This window comes from Lonchura striata, chromosome 11 (genome assembly GCF_046129695.1).
Source record: "Lonchura striata isolate bLonStr1 chromosome 11, bLonStr1.mat, whole genome shotgun sequence".
NCBI classification, from domain to species: Eukaryota; Metazoa; Chordata; class Aves; order Passeriformes; family Estrildidae; genus Lonchura; species Lonchura striata.
In genome coordinates this window covers 7439397-7459007 of record NC_134613.1, presented here as the reverse complement: position 1 = coordinate 7459007, position 19611 = coordinate 7439397, and the positions used below count along the sequence as shown (strand labels likewise).

General features: G+C 49.4%; 2 protein-coding genes across 2 annotated transcripts in view; one reads left to right on the top strand and one right to left on the bottom strand.

Moving 5' to 3' along the window:
* The window catches only part of TRIP4 (thyroid hormone receptor interactor 4), a 28219-nt gene extending 11349 nt beyond the window's left edge, over positions 1 to 16870 (bottom strand). Inside the window, exons 1-11 of the mRNA XM_021554199.2 lie at positions 16741 to 16870; positions 16221 to 16387; positions 15888 to 16024; positions 13766 to 13999; positions 12509 to 12587; positions 10469 to 10598; positions 9968 to 10183; positions 9539 to 9665; positions 8670 to 8857; positions 7227 to 7351; positions 6827 to 6918 (exon numbers count right to left, since the gene is read on the bottom strand). Of these exons, the coding sequence (XP_021409874.2) occupies positions 6827 to 6918; positions 7227 to 7351; positions 8670 to 8857; positions 9539 to 9665; positions 9968 to 10183; positions 10469 to 10598; positions 12509 to 12587; positions 13766 to 13999; positions 15888 to 16024; positions 16221 to 16387; positions 16741 to 16826 (1581 nt within the window). The 5' untranslated portion in view covers positions 16827 to 16870. The remainder of the gene's footprint in view (positions 1 to 6826; positions 6919 to 7226; positions 7352 to 8669; positions 8858 to 9538; positions 9666 to 9967; positions 10184 to 10468; positions 10599 to 12508; positions 12588 to 13765; positions 14000 to 15887; positions 16025 to 16220; positions 16388 to 16740) is intronic.
* A 350-nt stretch (positions 16871 to 17220) lies between these two features.
* On the top strand, positions 17221 to 19258 carry PCLAF (PCNA clamp associated factor). Its single transcript, XM_021554200.2, has 4 exons — positions 17221 to 17273; positions 17356 to 17445; positions 17875 to 18016; positions 18814 to 19258. The coding sequence occupies exons 1-4, from the start codon at positions 17228 to 17230 to the stop codon at positions 18869 to 18871; spliced, it is 336 nt and encodes a 111-aa protein (XP_021409875.1). The 5' UTR covers positions 17221 to 17227; the 3' UTR covers positions 18872 to 19258.
* Positions 19259 to 19611: the final 353 nt, after the last annotated feature.

Sequence of the window (19611 nt, the reverse complement as noted above, 5' to 3'; positions counted from 1 at the left end):
GCAGGGCTAAGCTCAGCTCCAACGCGGCCCCATCGCCCACACCATCGGCAAGGAGAAGGGAAAAGCAACGGGGAGGAGGAGATGAGGGGAACCAGGGTACCTCATGGAGCTGCCCCTGGCTACATACAGTCAGACTTCAAGGAGCTTCACAAAGCCCTTTCACAATCAGAGCTGGGAAGCACGGGGTAGGACACGCAACCAAGCCGGAAAACCCGAACGTTGGGAACACAGCCCTGCCCCTGCCCTGGCTCACTTGGGCAGCTGCCTCTCCCCATGCTGACCCTTGCTGCTGCTTCCCAAGGAGGTATGATGCCAGCACCTGCTCCCAGGACTGATTCAACCCCTCGAATGGGATGGATCTCTCACAAGAGCAGGAAATGCATTGGAGCGACCGGTCTGTTCAGGGTTGGGAAATCAAGGACACACCAACAAAAGCTTAGGCAAGCACAGTCCTCGGGCATCTGCATGTACTGTGGGGGTTGGATTCTGCAGCTGACACATCATTTGGGGTCACCATGGAAAGGGTGGTGCCCCACTGCCTTCCCATCTCAACCTGGATGGGAAGGCAGTGGGGCACCTGACCTGGGGCTCCAGGTCAATTTTATCTAATCCTCAGTTTCAAGATTAAATAAAACCCAAACATTGAGAAGGCAGCAATCAGTGACCACATCTGAGAGAGAGAAAAGGCCCTGCCAGCTCATGAGTAGTTTGTGAAATGGTAGCAGAGGCAAAGTCCACAGTCATCATTAATTAAGTCATATGCTTCAGCCTTGGCTTTGCTTTCTCCCTTGGGTCTAGGAAACCAGAGGAGAGGGCAAGCAGGCCTCTATCATTCGATTTCTTTGGCATGCTAATGCATTCCTAAATTAATCATCATCAAGTGACAATCTCTCCTTCATCTTAACAGCCTGAGCAGTGACCTGAGCAAACCTGCTGGCTTATGCAAGGCAGCTGGAGCCTCAGAAGAGCCTCTGATGAAAACCAAAGCACTTCCCATATGGAAAAACTCCCACATCTCTTACCGTCTCTAATCCAAACCAGCTGCATTCCTGCTCTGCTCCCAGAACCACAAATCAGGGGATTTTGTGGGGTGAGAACCTGAATTAAAGAGCTGCATCACCCTGTGAGCCAGCCTAATGCCTGACACCACTGGATCTGGCATCTGGCTACACAGAAAAGACAAATTCAGCTCAGGAGAATGCAGGGCCCTGTAAAGTTCAAAGGCCTTTTGTGGTTGCAATCATTAACAGCCAGCTAGACTGCTCCAGAAGGAAGGATATCTGACCTAGCTAAAAATCCTTCACTGGGAGAGGTGCCTCAGGAATGAGAAGGTAAATATCCCGGTGATGGAGGCAAGGAAGGGGCCAGGACAGCCACAGCACCACACAAACAGGCATTTGTCTCACCCGGAGCCTGCACTAGGAAACCTTTCCCTCAGGGACCACGTCCTCATAAAAAGTCTCTATGCATTTATACTGTTCTTAGAAGTACACATCAATGTCTATGTTTGTGTTCTCCCTCCCATTAACTCCTTAGGAAAATACTCCCAGAGGGCTATTGTTCCTTTATTGGGAGATAAGCTAAACATGCACCTTCTGGAGTCTAAATATAGAAAGTCTCTACCATTCTTCACTCCTATTTAAGAATCTAAACCAAGTTCTGTACACTGGGCACCTGAGTTCATTTTTTTTTTGTTGCTTCTTTCACCAGAGAGGGAAGAGGAGGCCAAGAGTTTAAACCCAGATTTCCTGAGTGGGAAATCTGGAGCCTATTTAAATGATAGCTGCAATCTTGTGGCACAAAAATAGCTTCTATATGTTCCCCCAAGCAGATTTAGGACACTAAGTGATCACCTAGAAATGAAAAATAAACACTTAACTCCCATCAAACATAATTAGCCAATATTTCAGCCTGGTATAATAGCTCCATCCAGGTATCGGTGTGTGTCTGCACTCGAAAAAAGCCAAACACACCTATCAACCACCAAAACAGCAGCAGGAAACACTCTTTTTCCAGTTAAAGAGTCTCTCAGATCAAAGTCATTAGCAAAATGAACATGGACTACAGAGCACATGGAAATGGCATCAATGTAAACACTTCCCTGCTGGCTTTAGTCCTGTGCCAAGCCTTGCCTGCCCCATCCCACAGATCCCAAGTGGGCACTGCTGAAGTCACTGACACCTCGTGCAGGAAAACAAGGGCAGCTCCTTGCTCTCCTCAAGGTGTCAGTGACGTCAGCCCCAGAGCAAGGAAAAGCTGTAATGAAGGCTTGGATCTCCAAGGGGGAAAAAAGTTTCCAGGTCACCTCTAGCTGAAAAGCATAACAAAGGAATCATTCTGGTCTCGAGCAGGGATTTTTGGGTTGCTGCCAGGAAGAGAAGGAAATGAGCCCAGAATGTACTCTGAGGAGGGGCAAGATGTGCAAAGCTCAACTGGAAATCCTGAGATTTCAGAGGGATCTCCAGGAACCAGGCAAGCAGGGCTGAGTTCAGGCTGCAGCTCCTGCTGCAGTTCCCTGCAAACAGAGCAAGTGACACTGGACACCTGGGCTGGACCCTCCTACCTGAACACAACTTCTGCTGCCAGAGCAGCTTCAAGCCAAAGATCAGAGCCCTGAGCAGCAAAATGTGGTGTAAATAACCTCTGACTGAAAGAATTGCTTTATTTTTCATAAGGAAAAGAGACCCAGAGGAGCAGATTTTACTAGTTCATGCAATAGGCAGCATAATTGGGATTAGGGTACCTGACGTGCCACTGATCCTAATCCCAAGGACATCTCTACTCTTCCTCTGCTCCCTGCCAGCTCCAGCAGTACAGATCATGTTCCATCATCACTTCCCACACATCCTCAGGATCTGCAAACCATCTCAACAACGTCAGTCGGGCCTCAAATGCTGCAGGTAGGGCAGAGGAAGGTAGGGACCGCCCCCGCTCAGTGGTGATGAAAGGCCAGGCTTACATGTGCAGTAAAAATGTGGTTAAATAACCCCTCCCTGGTCATAACGCAAGAGCTCTGGCAAGGAATGGGTCTGACTCTGCTGGGGCAGTGTTGTTTAATTTTGGTTTTTTGAGCACAAGTGTAAAAAAAAATAAATGAGGATAATGATAGAAAAATACCAGTGGGGTGCCACAACATCTTCATTAGCAACTCGAGAGAGGATACAAACAGCAGAGAAGTTAAATCTGCAGACAGTGCTAAACAGGGAGTGGGTGACACAAGTGAAAGGGCTGAGAGGTAATGGGAGAGTCACAGTGTGGACAGACCACACCACCATGGAATCACAGACTGGGTTAAGCTGGAAAAGACCTTACAGCTCATCTCTTCTCACCCCCTACTATGGGTAGGGACACCCTCCACTGTCCCAGGTTGCTCCAAGCCCCACCCAACCTGGCCTTGGACACTTCCAGGGATGGGGCAGCCACAGCTGCTCTGGGAAACTTGTGCCAGGGCCTCCCCACCCTCACAGCTAGAAATTCTTTCCCAATATCCCATTTAACCCTGCCCTCTGGCAATGGGAAGCCATCTCCCCATGCCTTGGCACTCCTTGTCCCCAGTTGCTCTCCAGCTCTCCTGGAGCTTCTTTAGGCACTGGAGGGGACTCTAAGGCCTCCTTGGAGCCTTCTCTTCTCCAGGTGAATACCCCCAGGGCAAAGAAAAACAGACCTAAGACCAGGAAGAATCTCCCTTGCCTATGGGAACAAATAGTCACAAGAGTCAAACCAAACTTCTGTGGCTGCCAAGAAACACTGGATCACCATCAAAACACCAAGAGCAAGCCAGGAACTATTTCATCCTCGAGAGGTTGGTATAACCTGCAAGCGAGGCTCGCCCTGCACTTGTGAAATGATTTCTTCTGGAACATGCAGGAGCCTCAAACAGGAGGTGGTGAGGAGGAGAGGTGTGAGTCAAAGCACAGTGCCTGGAAAAGCTCCACGAGAGCTCAATCCCCGAGAGGTCTCTGCTCTGCATCACCTCCCCTTGCCTGCTCACACATTCCCTGAAAATACCCAATGTTTCTGCACGCCCTAAGTGCTGAAAAAGCATCATGTTCCTTGCCTTTCTCCCAGAGCTACAAGGAATCTTTGCACACTGGGAAATGGCTGGATCACAGTGCTGACCCTGCTGATGAACCCAGGCTGAAACACCCACGTGAGCAACAGGAATTTCTTACTCCTGGCGAGACCCAACTCAGATTTCTGAGCTGGTGCTGCACACTTTGTCATATTGCTGACAATTGCAATTAAATTCAGTTCAGCTTCCTTCAGATGCACTTGCTGCTCCTGAAAGCCCAAAAACCAGACATTTCCTCAGAAAGCAACAGCAGAAAGGCCCACATCTCTGGATTTTAGCCCACAAGCGAGGGAAATTACTGCTGCTTAAAGGAATCCCGGGAAAAACAGCCAAAATCACCATAGAAAGGCAGAAAATTAAGGATTATCAGTAGTTTGCAATACAGGAGCAGCAAAAAGCCAGAGAAATGCAACCCAGGAAATGCCACTGCATTGAGGAGAAAGGGAAATCTGTCACTAACAGGTTGGATAATGGTGCTCCTGGAATACAGGAATATACAGGAATGCTCCTGCTCTGCCTCCAGTCCCTCTGCAGCCAAGCAGTGCCCACAAACTGGGAGGGATTTCCAGATAATGTGGTTAATTGTGTAGGTCCTCCATGGGAAGATTCATGCTAGTTACCTGCAGCACAATTCCCAGATCAGAGATGCTGCCACAGCCATTCTACCAATGCCTGAACAATACATCCACAAAGGAAGAGGAGGGATTGTGACAAACAGAAAAGTACTTGTAAGAGACCAAGATCTAGTTTTCCACCACTGCTACAAACAGCAGCAGATGGACAGGAACCTGCACTGAAGCCCAATCTGCAAATTAGTGGATGCTACAAAAGAAAATCCCTACAATGACCTCGGTGCCCCTTCCTCTCTCTCTCCCAAGACTTGTTCCCATACAAAGCCAAATATTCCTGTAGGTTTCATGGTATTCCAGTCCAAAAGCTCCCTCTGCTGCTCATACTCTAACTTCTCTGCCTTCCTCCTGTGATTAAGAGACACAACCTCATCCCTGTCTTTCCAGGCATCTCTCCCAGGTAAAAACCTCACAGGGTTTGGGAAAGCCAGAGGAGCACTTCCTGAAAAACAGCCCCATCTCCTGCTGCCTCTCCAGTTTTTCACAGCAAGACCATCCTGGTGGATTCCTTCCCAAGGAAAACATCTATTCCATCACAAGATGGTCGTGGTTCACTACCAAGCCCTACAAATGTTTGGTGATTCAAACCTGACATGCACAAGGGGCAGTGGAGTGAACAGGGATGAAATGGGATTAGGAGTAGCCATGCTGTGCTTGGTGCTAAGTGCAGGTTTTGTACGTCCCTAGGAAAGCTCCTGCTCTGGATTTTGGGAGCATGGAATCGGTCACAGCATCAGACTCGGGTCTCAGAAGGTCTCTAGTCCAACCTCCCACCCAAAGTAGGGCCAACACTGAATTCAGGTGAAGCTGCCCACGGCTTTGTCCTCTTGGGTCTTGAAAATTTTCCCAGGTGAAGACTGCTCAACCCCTTGGGCAATGCCTGCCCCACTGCTGGGCCATCCTTATGGTAATTAGTTTCCTTAAGCCACACTGAACCCTCCCCTTTCAATTTACGACCCTCCTGCCATGTAGGTCAGCACAGAGCCTGGCTCTGTCTCCCAGCAATCTCCTTGCAGGAAGTGGAAGATCTCTGTGTCTCCTGCCTCTCCTCACAGAGCCCCAGCCCCTAACTTCCCTGGTGGTCTCCATGGGATTTGCTCCAATTTACCAATAATTTCACGGTGACCCAAGTATTCTAGATGTGGTTTAACCAATGCATAGAGTTACTGGTTTCTACTGGTTACGACTCCTCTGGGATTCATGCCTACTCCAGGACAGCAGGCTAATAGATACTCTCCACTCTACCTATTGGATCCAAAAAGGTAATCAGGTTAGTAAAGCATGAGTTTATTCTTAGGTAAGTCCACACTTGCTATTCCTCATATCCTCTTCCTCCACGTGCCCAAAACTGCCCAAAAAGCAATCTCTCTACGTAGTTCCCAGAGACCAAGGTGAAGCTGACTGGCCTGAAGTGTCCAGATCTCCTTCCTTCCCTTTCTAACCACGGGTGCAACAGTTACAAAGAGTCCTCTCCTGGTTTCCATAACCATCCCAAGCTAAGAGTGGCCTCACGAGGCCACCTGCCAACGCTCTCAGCAAATCTGGACACACATCATCATCACCCATTAACTTTTATGGGTTGAGATTTCTTAAAAGACTACTGATTCCAGCCTTGCTTCACTATAGGTAGTCCTGTGGCTCTCCTGTCCATCCTCCCTGGTGGGAAAGAGCTCACCTTTCCATGGCTCCGTCTCCAGGTCACTCAGTGCCCCAAACAGGGCACAACACTCACCAGTTAGGTCTGTGTGACATCACCAGTGAGGCCACTGTGACCTCCAGCTCCTGTAAGAAGCACCAGGCAGATCCAGCAGCTCTGGACCATGATCCCTCTGCATAGGCCAAGCCACCCTCTCCTATACCAGGGCAGTCAGTGCCACTGGCACCACTGGACAAGGTTCCCAAGGCACAGCACCACCACTGGGGCAGAGATGTCCATGTTTCCATGCTGTCCTGAATTGCCAGGCTCCCTCATGTCCCCTGCCACATAAATCCCTGCAGTAACTTGTGTCTTCTCAACACAATCTAAAATTTCTACTCAATGTCTTCTCCAGAGGCAAGTTCCACCTTTAAAAACCTGCTGGTTAATGCAAGCGTGGAAAGGTTCATTTCTGTACTCTGTACTCACCTGCTCCTGAAATTGCTCTTGTGATAAACAATCAGTCACGTCCACACAGCCCAGGAGGCATCCTGAGGGATAATCACTTGGAAATTCCACATCTGCAGCAAAAGAAACATGTCTTCAGGGAGCCCATATTCCCACACACAGGTGGGGTCTTCCAATCCCCAAGTGCCCTTCCCTCTCTCCTCCGGGCACCTCTACTTTTTGAGACACAAAAATCACATACAGCAATTTTAACACTTTTTTTATGCCTTTTCCAGGTCAGGATCTTCCTCATGAAGGACTAGGGCTGGGAAATCTAATTTTATATATAGCATTCCCTACTCAGCAAAGAGAGATTTCTGGCATTGCTCATTACATGGCTCCATGTACCAAATCACTCCAAGAACCAAGGAAAAGAGTTCACCTTTCCGGAACAGCATTCTGTAGGTGGCTTCCAGTTCTGAGATTTCCTGAGGGGAAGGTCTTTTAGCAGTAGCTGCAATCCATAACCTCCCTCGATGAGATGTGTACCAGGTCCTGCCCTCCACTCTAAAGAACAGAGGAAAATGTAGCACTAAAACTTCAGCAGAAATCACCCACATTTTCATTCAAACACAGTCAATTCCTGCTGCTAAGCTTTGTCCTGATTATCCCAACTCGACCAATGTGTCAGGACCACAAAGAAAAGCCGACATAGGCAAAAAATAATGTCACAAATAAAGCACAGCATGTCCTCAGGGCTTAGGAGGACATCAATCCCCAGCAGGACCAGCAGAACACAGACAGGACAATCTGCCCACAGAAGTCCCTTACAAGCTCCCAAAGTCACACAGAACAATCAAGGGAGAAATAAGGGAGCAGGTCTCTGCATGGAACAGTTGTCTGGAGATCCTGGAATTCTGCAGCTGTACCAGAGTGGCTGGAGCATCCCCAAAACACTTAGATGAAAAATCCTGGCACATTAAGAATTAAAGCAGCCTTAGTTTGGGAAGTGAAAAAGCTTTGGCCTCCAAAATGAGAAATGTGGTGAAGGGAAAAAAAGGCTAAAGAAGATTCTTTGTTCGTTATTAATAGTACCAGCTCCTTTTTGTAACCCAATTCCCAGCCTGGAGCGGGAAAGGTAGTGGCAAGGGTTGGGTTTCTTTTAAACAAAGCCTGGTGCCACTGTTGCCTCCTTTATGCTGAACAAAAACCCAGAAGAACATATTTCAAGTGATTACCTTATTTGCTTTTCAAATTCCACACAGGAACGCCCCAACTGTAGCAGTGAAATCTCAGCCTCTCTCTCCACTCACCTGTTATCCTGATTTTTAAAAGTGTTTTCTTTCATAGTTCTTTTAAAAGTTTTAAAGTTCTTTTAGAAGTTTTCTATGCCTTCTGATGTTTACATATGTGTACTAGAGTTCTCACACACTGTTCATGTAAATAATGATTGTTCTACATTCTTCTTTGTGGGAGGAGAGAATTGATGGACTGTTGGTTTGACCAGTGTGGTTAAAGAGGTGACAATTTCATCCTCCAATCCACTGTCACTTTAGAACTCTATATATTACGAAGTCAGAAATAAAATTAACTCTTTTTCTCTTTTGAACTTACCAAGCTTCTGCATACTCATTTCGTGTCCAATAACAACACTCACACACTGTGAAGAAACTTGTCCCTTACAGGTTGAGTACTACCCCCCCAAAAAAAATTATTCTCCAGCTCCTCAACCCATCAACCCATGGGACGAGGGAGCACAGCTTCCACACCTGGAGCTATCACAGGTATCAGTCAATGCACAGGGCCCATGGCTCCACAGAGATCCTTTGAGGAACACAACTTCCCACCTCCCCTGTGGAGCAGGAGCTGCCTGGGATACCTTCACCTTTTGATTCCTCTCACGAGCAAAGAAGCCCAAGGTTGGTGCAGGCTGAGGCACCAACCATCATCCGAGATCTCCTGCAGCTCTCGGTCCTGAATCCGCAGCCGGTTCCGCTCCGAGCCAGACTCACTTCCAGCCTCCGTGGAATGAATAATTTTCCTTTGTGGGAGCAAACCAGTTTGGTCCACCCACTTGAAAGTGTTCAAAAGAAACAGGAAAAAGGTTAGCACCTCTCCAGGAGTAATGTGTGCAAATCAATGCAAATCCTATCTGAAGTTTTCCTTCATTACCCTTATGCTCTTTGGAAAATGGGAATCTGGCAGAAAAGACCTCAAAAAATAGAGGTGAAAGCTTAGGCTGACTCTCAGAAACTCTTCTGCATGCCTGAAAAGGAGGTAGGATGCTAAAACTCCAGTAAACCAACCCACCAGGAACAGGGCATTGTCAAACCTTCTCTATCCCAAACTGAGATAGCCAGTGAGGGACACAGGGAAGGAAAGAGGGGGTGAGAAACAAGGGAAACAGGGGGAATGTCTTCCCACTGGCAGAGGATAGAGTCAATTGGATATTAAGGAGAAATTCTTTACTGTGAGAGCTCTGAGATGCTGAAACAGGTTGTCTAGAGAAGTCGCCCCATCTCAGAAAGTGTTCTTGGCCAGGTTGGACAGGGCAACCTGGTCTGGTGAAAGGTGTCCCTGTCCATGGCAGGAGATGGAATGAGACTATCTTTAAAGTCCCTTTCAACTCAAACCATCCTGTGATCTTTTCCCCAAAAGATCCCCTTCTATAGATGTGCTGCAATTGACAATTCTCAAGCTCAACTCCCCAAAATGAGTCACTACTCTGGAATAAACCATGGAAGCCGCACTGACCAAAGGAGCAGGCTGGAGGAGACGGGGATTCACCAAAACCCCAGAGTTTGGTGTCATCTCTGCCCCAGGGCTCCCGGCTGGCTCGCTCAGTGCACCACAGCTCATGGCTGCAATGGTCTCATCTAGTCTGCAAGCACAAATGAGAGGGATGAACATCCCCTGCTTCCCCTGGGAACACCTCCCTTCTCCCCACACACTCTGACTCAAAGTATTTTTGCCCCATTCCCCCCACCTAAATGACTTTGTTTGAGCAGTCACTGCTCTCTAGTGCAGAAACTCAGCTTGGTGAGACTTTGAGCTGAAGTGGTTCTGTTGAGACAGGCCTTCTGAAACACCTCTTTCCCAGGCAGCTTTAACAGGCATGTCAGACCACTCTCCATAAGGATTTGCACCTCCTTGTTCTCGGGCACGCTGCCAGCCCTCACTCACTTGCTGTGGTACTCAGCCATGTTGTTGTCTTCCTCCAAGATCTGCCTGCCAGCGAAGTCGATGGTGATTTTCTTGGCCAGCCGAGAGGCGTGGCGCAGCTCCCGCAGCTCCTGCTCCCTCTTCTGGAGCGCCTCCCTCTCCTGCTTGGAGAGCCACTGGTTGGAGTCCGTGGCAAAGTAATCCGACTCATCATCAATGACCTGGGTCCGACGCACGCTGAGAAAGAAGATGAGCACAGTGAGACCACAGCAGAGCCTCAAACCCACCCTCCAACCTGCTCTTTCCCGTCTCTCTGGGGAGCTGGACTGTCAGGGACAAAAAGCAGGGGCACCCAAAAGGGATCTATTCCAGAGACTCACTCCTGTCCCACCAAATGCCATAGTTAAGGTGTCAGTGGCTGCAGTCTGGGTTTTAGAAAGAATTCCCAACATTTCTGCTGAAGGCACCTCACCTGCCACATCATTTATGCTATTCATGACAGTCTCCCACTTAGTATCTTACCTTGTCCTGTCAAATTCCAACAGCTTGTCTTTGTGCTTCACAGCCATCTCCAGGCCTGATTTGAGTCTTGCTTCCTGCTGGGGCAGCAAGCCTTTGCTTATGGCATCCAAATTCCCTGAACTTTCAACACCTGAGACACAAAACAAACCACAGCTCAGCATTCAGTGTGTTAAAGCCATTTGGGCAGGCCAGGCTGCAGAAACGCCCCCTAAACTAAATGCCGTGCCAGGAGCTAAAAGTAAAGCTTTGCAGCAAGATCAGCATCTTTCCGGGGAGGTTGAAGCCACAATTTTCCCTCAAGCCCATTTCAAAGACTCCTTCCTCGAAAGAGGAGGAATCACTTAAATATCACTGTGATAAAGTCTGGGTAGAGCTTAAGGAGAAGCTCCTGGCCTTTGGTTTTCCTTCACCCTTCCCTAACAATTTGGGCAGTCAAAATTCCTCCCATCACCAACCACAGGTCTCAGGCCATAGAATCATGGAATGGTTTGGGTTGAAAAGGACCTTAAAGCTCATCTCCTTCCACTCTTTGCCATGGTGGAACACCAAGGACACTTTCCACTATCCCAGGGTGCTCCAAGCCCCATCCAACCTGGCCAGGAACACTTGCAGAGATAGGACAGCCACAGCTTCTTTGGAAAACCTGTGCCAGAGCCTCACCACCCTCATGGAGTAGGATTTCTTTTCCAAAATCCAATCTAAATTTCTCGTCTTTTAGTTTTAAAACCATTCCTTCTTGTACTATCACTATCTGCCATTTAAGTAGTCCCTCTCCCTCCTTTTCATAAGTCCTCTAAGCACTGGGAGCAGCTCTAAGGTCTGGAGACTTTTCTTCTTCAGTAACAACCCCAGCTTTTTAGGAGATCCCTCCTAAAAGCCAAACCCTTCCCATATGTTGTTATCCCCACAAAGAGCCTCTTGCCCAGGACAGATTCCAGGGAGACCCAGAGCCTTCTACTGCTGTTTGTGTCTCCCACAAACAATATCCTGTTCTGACACACCACATCAGACTCCCAAACCAGCTATTTCCAGAGGTGGAGAAATCTATTCCCAGCAAATGCTCTTCCTTCTTACCCCTCCTGGCAAGGGGCCCAAACCCATCCAACCAACAGGGAACAACCATAAAATGCCACAAAAAAGATTTTGAACCCAGGCCATGATGGAACAAAGCAGTGCATTTCACCACACTGGGAAATGCCTTCATTTCAGGAAAATAATTGTCTGCATTTCCCTTTAGTTGCTGATCCACAATTTTTGCTCCCAAAACAAACAGCAAACCACATTCCAGCTTTTACCTACACAGATAACAAAACAAGAGCTGGCAGGGGCAGGAGGGAAAGAGATAACATCTGTATTGGAAAGATAGAACAGATTGGCTGGTGCTCTCAAGGACTTCCATCCTCCCACCATCTCCACAGCTTTAAGGAGAAACCAGATCTGGAGTAAATATTTCCCCAGTTCCTCAGCAAAGTGTATTTTCCAACCAAGAACACCACGACCTTGGCTGTAGTTCAGCTAAATTCAGACAAACATCCCCACAATGTACAGGTCTTCACTGGGATACTGGGTAGCATTTCCTCTTGCTTTCCTTGGCTCTGTTCCTATTTCTAGCTCCCAAGGTAAGTGTGAGACAAGAAGAGCCATTAGAAAATATTAACCACCACCTCTCTAAGCCCAGCAAATCAGACAGGAGCACTTTATCTTCCACAGCACACATTCCACAGGAGACTTATCCTAATTTTCAAGGACTGCTACAACAATCCAGTTCATGAGATTCTGGAATGCCAAATGAGCAGCCCTAGGGCCTCAGGGAAAGGACACTACACGCTGCCATTTGACACTTGCCACTGCCACCTCAGCTGAAGCCTGGGAATGCTGCCTAGGGCTTGCAGGAGGAACCAAGGAGCCAACTCCCAATCCACCCTTTTAATGCCAGACAAAGGGCAGCAATGAGGGCAAGTGGATCAGTGAAGTCTGAAGGAAATAATGCACACAAACCATTTGGATTCATTCTATTCCAGGTATGCAATACCTACTGACCTGCCATGAGCTTCTTCAGCAGCTTCTGGCTCTTGTTGGAGTCCCGCTGAAGAATGTCCTGTTCTTCTTTCGTGCACACCTGAGAAAAAGAAGGAAATGAAGGCTTGGGAAGGACATCACATGTGAAGGATGTCACAGCTTGACCAGTTTCAGAGCCCTGGACAATAGTTCAGGCTGTTTAAAGTGGTAGTGACAATCCACACCTCCTTCTCTTCCCCACTGACGTGGGGAGAACCCTGGAAGCTTGTTCTTTACTAAAAGAAATGTAGAGTTTGGTCTCTCCCTGTTCTGTGGGTGGACATGTTGCTGACTGAGCTCAAAGGACAAGAGATGAGCTCAGAATCATCCCAGACAGAACCACAATCCTTAACAGTTTTTCTCTCCCTTCTTGGCCACTGGGAGTTAAACTGATTTTTCAAAATAGCAACCAATCTACTTTAAAACATTTTGCTCTACCCAACTAACAGTTTCCTCTCACATGAAGAAAAATCTCCTCTGCCATCAATAACTTGTCCCCTTTCTCCAAAGGGTGTCCTTTGAACTGAATCTCAGTGTTAACAGGTATCCCAAAGGTGTGCAAGTGTTGAAGGAAAAGGAGGACGCTGCTCCTGACAAGATGACCAGGGGCTGAAGTCTTGCAGAGATTTTGGACACTGCAGTGACACACAGGAGACTGTCAGAAACCAGACAAGCTCCAAAGCCATGTAAATTATGGGAGAAACCTCCTAACGGGTTCTTTCCTGAAGGGCTAATTCAGCCAACTTTTCCAGGTCCAAGCAGAGCAAAGAATTCACAGAATTCACAGAATCACTGGGTTGGAAAAGACTTTAAAGATAATTGAGTCTAACCCATGCCCTCAAATAAACACCTCAAATAAACCATGGCATCAAGTGCCATATCCAGTCTTTTGTTAAACACATCCAGAGATGGTGACTCCACCACCTCCCTGGGCAGGCCATTCCAGAATTTCACCACTCTTTCCATGAAAAACTTTTTCCTAATATCCAGCCTATATTTCCCTTGGTGCAGCTTAAGGCTGTGTCCTCTAGTTCTGTCAGTTCCTGGAGAGAGAGACCAACCCCACCGGACTACAGCCACCTTTCAGGGAGCTGTACAGAGTGATGAGGTCACCTCTGAGTCTCCTTTTTTCCAGGCTGAGCACCCGCAGCTGCCTCAGTCGTTCCTCACAGGGTTTGTGTTCCCAGCCCCTCTCCAGCCCCTCGCCCAGTAAGTTGCAGTAACTCCCTGGTTACTCACCAGGGCCCCACAGAACAGGCAGGGCCCGGAGCCCTCCTGCTCACAGACAATGCGCCCGCACTCCAGGCAGTTGTTGATGAGTTTGTGCTTCTGGCCCAGGCACTCGCAGGCGTGGCGGCCCGGGATGAGCACGGCCAGCCTGTCCTGCCCCTCCCTTGTGTACAGGCTGACATATTTGGGCTTCTTCTTAGAGGAAATGCTACTGCTGCTGACTCCGCTGCTGCTCTCCTGGGCCTGGGAAGGAAAAAAAATAAACAAACAAACTGTGCTCCCAGTGCAGAAAAGGCAGCAGAGAGCCAGCACTGACCCCTGGGCAGGCCAGGAGGCTCAGACAAGTGTTATTCTGCCTCACTGGAATGAAACTTGGACCAGACCCCAGACCGAGTGGAAAGACAAGCTCAGGCCTGCCAGAAAAGCTCCAAGAAATCCAAACAAAGCAAGGACACCAGGATGCACTCGAAGTTTGCCACCCATGCCAGCTGGAGCTGGTGGGATTCGGGCAGCGAGTGCTGCTTTCAGGCTCTGCACAGCCTCACACCTGTTTAACAGCTCCAAACAGCAGCTCAGCTACTCCTGATGCCTCAGCTTTAGCTTTTCTATTTTTCAGACTCTATTCTGCTTTAGTGTGGGGGTCTGGGCTCCATATTAGGAGATAGTAGGCTCTCTTCACAGAATAGACAGACAAAACAATTCCTGCTCTAGCTGAGGAACCACGGACAGCCAGTGCAAACCCAAGAGCATAAACAACGTGAGCTAAAGAGAGAAAACAAGCAGGATGGGACTTCATGGGCTGGAGCTGTAATTGAACAATTAACTCCAATATGCAAATGGGCCAAAACTCATAAAAGTGTGAGACCCCATGACCTGTGGTCCATTTTGTGGCCATTTGTTTTTTGGTTTTTTGTTTTTTTTTTTTTTTAATTTTAATTAAGTTAGAAGGTAACTACAAAGAAATGGAACATCACTGTCCACTTTTAACCCACCAATTCAAAAATGTTATGGTTTATCCTATAAACACTTCTAAAATACTTTCAGCTCTTGCAGCCTCCCTGCTCCAAAAAGTTCAATTTAAAAACATGAATTCAAGATCCACTCCTTACTCAGGAATTACAGCATTTCTCAGGTTTTAGTGTCTCTATGTTCTTATTCCACAGTTTCTTTCTTAAGTATTTCAGTTGTTAATTAAAGCTTTAATTGGTGTGACTGAGATAATTTAAATACAGTAGGAAAGGATGTTCTAACCACTTGGTGGTTTAAATTCCCCATCCTCATATCTGATTTAAAGAAACCCCTTTTATTCCTAATTACATCCTCAACTTCCTTCACCTGCTCTCTCCTCTCAGGCTTTCTGGGGGAGAAATCCATGCTGGCATATTTGCTACCTGATGATTATTTTATTCCCAGTTATAGACACAAACAGACACAACCTTTCTCCTCAGCCTGGATATCAAAAAAATATGGAAATGGTTAGGTTGGAAAAGCCCTCCAAGATCAGAGACCCATCAATAACTCCTTTCTACTCTCTCCCCCTCCCTCTTCCTCCTTCCCTTCTCTCCCTTCCTCCCTCCCCAAGTGCCACATCCACAGGTTTTTTGAATCCCTCCAGGGATGGTGACTCCATCACTGTCCTAGACAGTCCATTCTAGTATCTGACCATGGTTTCCATTAATTTTTTTTCCCTAATATCCAGCCTAAACCTCCCCTGGCACAGCTTGAGGCCATTTTCTCTCATCTTGTCCTCTGTTTCCTGAGAGCAGATGACAACCCCCACCCAGCTGTCCTCTCCTGTCAGGAGTTGTGCAGGGCCAGAAGGTTCCTCCTGAGCCTCCCCAGCTCCCTCAGCCACTCCTGGTGCTCCAGACCCTTCCCCAGCTCTTTTCCTTTCTCTGGACACGCTCCAGCCCCTCACTGCCTTTCTTGTGAGGGGCCCAAAACTGACACCAGGACTTGAGTTGTGGCCTGAGCAGTGCCCACCTGGCCAACCCAGTCTGACGTGTCCCAGACACTCATGTCCACTTTCCAATCACATCTTTACCAGTGTTTGACACCCTCTTTCCCCAGGCTCAAGGCTCCCAGTCTTTCCAGTGACCCCCAGCCTCCCTGGCGTGCCCCCCACGCTCACCTTGGCCAGGTCCAGTGGGGTTTTCACCTCCTCCCCGTGAGCACAGGGCTCGGTGTATGCCAGGGTCTCCTGCTTGTTCCGCCCTTTGCGCTTCCCCTTCTTCCCTTGGTCCCCGCCCCGCAGCACTTCCGAGGCCTCTGGGAGCGTGAGCAAGCACAGAGAGAGCTGGGTTAATGCCAGCAGAAAAAAAGATATCCCTGGACTCTACTTCATGACTGAAAATGGGCTTTGAACTGTCCCAACAGTCAGGATTGGGATCCACACAGGGATTCTGGCATGGAATTGTTTGTCACGGCAATGACCGAGTTTATTTGAGAGCTCGGCACCACTCACCGTCCTTTTTCCGATAGGCGGGGAAGGGCTCGGACGGCAGCTGGGCGGATTTCCTCCACCTGCTCAGCAGCTCTTCCACAAACCAGCTCTTCTTCCCCTCGGTGCCCTGAACAAGGTCAACCACGTACTCCCGGATCTCATCCTCGTTCGTGATGGACAAGATGTACCTACGGCGGGCCGGGGTGGATAGAAATGGGTGAGGGGCGGGTGCTCCGAGGTCTCAGCGCACAGGTGTGTCATTAATCTTCCCTTTTCGGATCAGGTTTCTGTGGAGACCGTGGTAAGACCATGGCAGGAGGCGGAACGATTTGACCTTTAAGATCCCTCCCAACTAAGAGCAATCTGTATTCTGTCACCCCACATCCCCCCTCCCGCCATTTCCCCTCCCCACATCTCCACCTGAGCCACAACCCCGAGCAAACGCCCGACAGCTGCTCTGACACACCGTGTTCCTCCGTGCTGGACCGAGGAGGCCCTGCCAGAGGGCAGGAGAGCCCCGCACGGCCCCGGCCCCGCTCACCTCACCACGTCCTCGCCCACGTCCAGCCCGAAGTCCCCGCGCAGGTGTTGGACGCACCAGGCCAGCAGCGCGCTGGGCGCCGCCATCTTCCGCGGGGGACGGGAAACGCCGCCGCACCGCCCGGCACCCTCCGCTTCCTTCCCCTTCCCCCGGGAACGCGGCCGCGGAGCGACCGTTCCGGGAGCGGTTTGTGGAGCCCGGGAATGGTTTGGCACCGCCCGGGAATGCCCGGGACCGTAAATCCCAGCCCGCTCCAGCCCCGCGCCACGGGCAGCGACACCTCCCGCTAGAGCAGGCTGTCCCAAGCCCCGTTCAGCATAGCCTTGAACACAGAGATGGGGCACCACAGACGCTCAGTGCCAGCGCCTCTCTCCTCTCCCAGGGAATCTCTGCCCTGAATCCAGCGGGAAGGAGAGCGGGCAGGGCAGCGGGCGGGGGCGGCCCCGCGCTGCACTGGCGGGCGCGGCCGGGGCGGGGCCGGGCCGGGATGGCGCGGACCAAGGCGGACCAGCGCGGGCGCGCCTTCCGCAAGGGTGCGGGGCCGCGAGGGGCCGGGGCGGGCTGAGGGGGTCCCGGGCGCTGCTGACCCTGCTGTCCCCTCGCTTCCCTTTGCAGTGTTGGTCGGCCGCGCTCCCCGCAAGGCGCTGGGCTCCGGCAGCGGCTCCGGCAGCGCCAGCGCGGGGCCATCGCTGCCCGGCCGGAGAGGTGAGCACAGCCCGGCCCCTTTCCTCCCTCCCTCCCTCCCTTCCCTCGCCTCTTCTTTTCCTCCCCTTCTTTGCCTCCCCTTCTTTTCCTCCCCTTCTTTTCCTCCCCTTCTTTGCCTTCCCTCGCCTCTCCTTTTCCCTCCTTTTCCCTCCTTTTCCCTCCTTTTCCCTCCTTTTCCCTCCTTTCCCCTCCTTCCCTTCTCTCCCTCACTACACTCTTTCTTCTTCTTTTCTTCCCTCCCTCTCTCCCTCTTTCTTCCTCCTCCTCTCCTTTCTCCCTCCTTCGTTCCATCCCTCTCTTTTCCCCCTCTTTTCCTCCCTCCCTCCTCCATTCCATCCCTCTCTTTCCCTCTCTTTTCCTCCCTCCCTCTCCTCTCTTTCCCCTCCTTTCCCCCGCTCCCTCCGGAGGCTGACCCGGCGCTCCCCGCAGGAGACCGGCGCCCCGTGGGGCTGAACCGGGTCTGTGTCCGGCCGGTGCCCGCCTGGCAAAGGGGCATCAGCGACTTCCTGAAGCTCCAGTCCAAGGAGAGCCGAGCCCCCGACGGAGACACGCCTGGGACCAGCGGCCTGGAGTGCGTATTGGGGCAGGGGGAAGCAAGTTGGGATCACTTGTTCTCTGTGAAACTCCAGTTCATCTTTGAAGGGGCAAGGGAGTGCTGGCAAGTTGACAGTGTGTGTCTCCTGACCTGTGTATCCTCATGGAAATTATGTTTCTCAGCAAAGTTTTCAGCCACCTTGTCGAGGTTCCTGAAATGGGTGGAGTAACTGGTAGTTGAGGCAAGTTCTTACTGCTCAGGCGTAACTTTGCCAGCACAGTGAAGTTTTGGAAAAGCTTAGGAGAGCACTAAAAATTTCCATGTGCCAGGAATTGAATAGCTTTTCCAAGCTGGAACCTCAGAGATTAACCTGTAGGCTGCACTACTGACTAAAAAGGCAGTAGTATAAAATATTGTCTTACAGACACTCTGTTTTCCATAAAGAATTCTGAGTTGAACCTCCATTTTCCCAGCAAAGATAGGTATTCCCAAACTGCCAGGGGGAGCCCATAAGAATCAGCCCCAAACTGTCCAGCAGGACAAGCAGACAAAGGCTTTTAAGTGCATCCCACCTGTTGGTGAAACAGAAAACGTTTTCTGTAGCACAGGAAGACTTTGATCCCTTTAATTTGGAGTTTATTGGGCCAAGCAAAAACAAGGTGGTGAGAAGAGAACACAAGATAAAGTAGCCCCTGTCAGTCCTGATGCCCCAAGGTGCTGTCTGGGGCTAACCTAGGTCATTTGGGTCACATGGGCTTTGGGAAAAGGGCTCTGTTAGCCTTTCAAACCAGAGCTGGTTTCTGCTAATTCTTCTGAAATAATGCTCCTTACAGAACTCGGCCCCTGCCACTGGATCCTGCCGAAGAGGGAGAGTGCTCGGAGGAAGAGTAGATGTGATCTGACCTCAATTTTCATGTTAAAATGCTCCTGTTGAGCTGGGTTTTATACATTTGCATAGTTCTTTACAGTTTTTTATGGCTTCCTTTCAACTTTTGTACAAGACTAAACGTCTGAGAGATGGCACAAACACTGGAATAATTAAGTAATTTTTACTGTTTGGAATGTAACGTTTACTTTTGAAGCTTAATGTTTATTTTAAGCCACTGTAAACCACAAATTTTTACCTTTGTTTGCTTGAGTTCCTCCTGCATGTTGGGCAGCTTTTGTCTTTCATCTTCTGCCTGCCTTGTGTTTGTGCAAGACTTGCATGATCCTGGTTGTTCCGTTACTGAAAAGCAGATCCTCCTTTTTTAAATAAACTGAAGCGTTCTGAGCACACACCTGTGTTGTGTCTTAATTGTAGTAAAAGCTGTTAATGAAGATTTCTTTGCCCAAAGATGGGAAACTGGATTTGGAAAGACACCAGAGAGGTGGGTGAGCAGCTGAAACTTGCTCTGATTAGAGGTGAAGTTTACCTAAAACAAGCTAGTTGTTCTAAAGAATCAGAACTCCGAAAGCTGGGGGAGCAATAAATGGCTAAAACTAAATAAAACTTGTTATGGTGGTTGTTACAACTTTGCCACATAACTTTTGGGGTAATTCATAGGAAAAAAGCAAGTGGGGCCTTGTGACAGGTCTTAATGGCAGGGGTTCTGCTTGTGCTCACTCAGAAGCTCCCTGAAATAATGGAA

Coding starts and splice junctions, on each gene's coding strand:
- PCLAF (XM_021554200.2), top strand. CDS start 17,228: ATGGCGCGGACCAAGGCGGACCAGCGCGGGCGCGCCTTCCGCAAGG. Junction 17,274..17,355: donor CGGGCGCGCCTTCCGCAAGG/GTGCGGGGCCGC, acceptor TTCCCTTTGCAG/TGTTGGTCGGCCGCGCTCCC. Junction 17,446..17,874: donor ATCGCTGCCCGGCCGGAGAG/GTGAGCACAGCC, acceptor CGCTCCCCGCAG/GAGACCGGCGCCCCGTGGGG.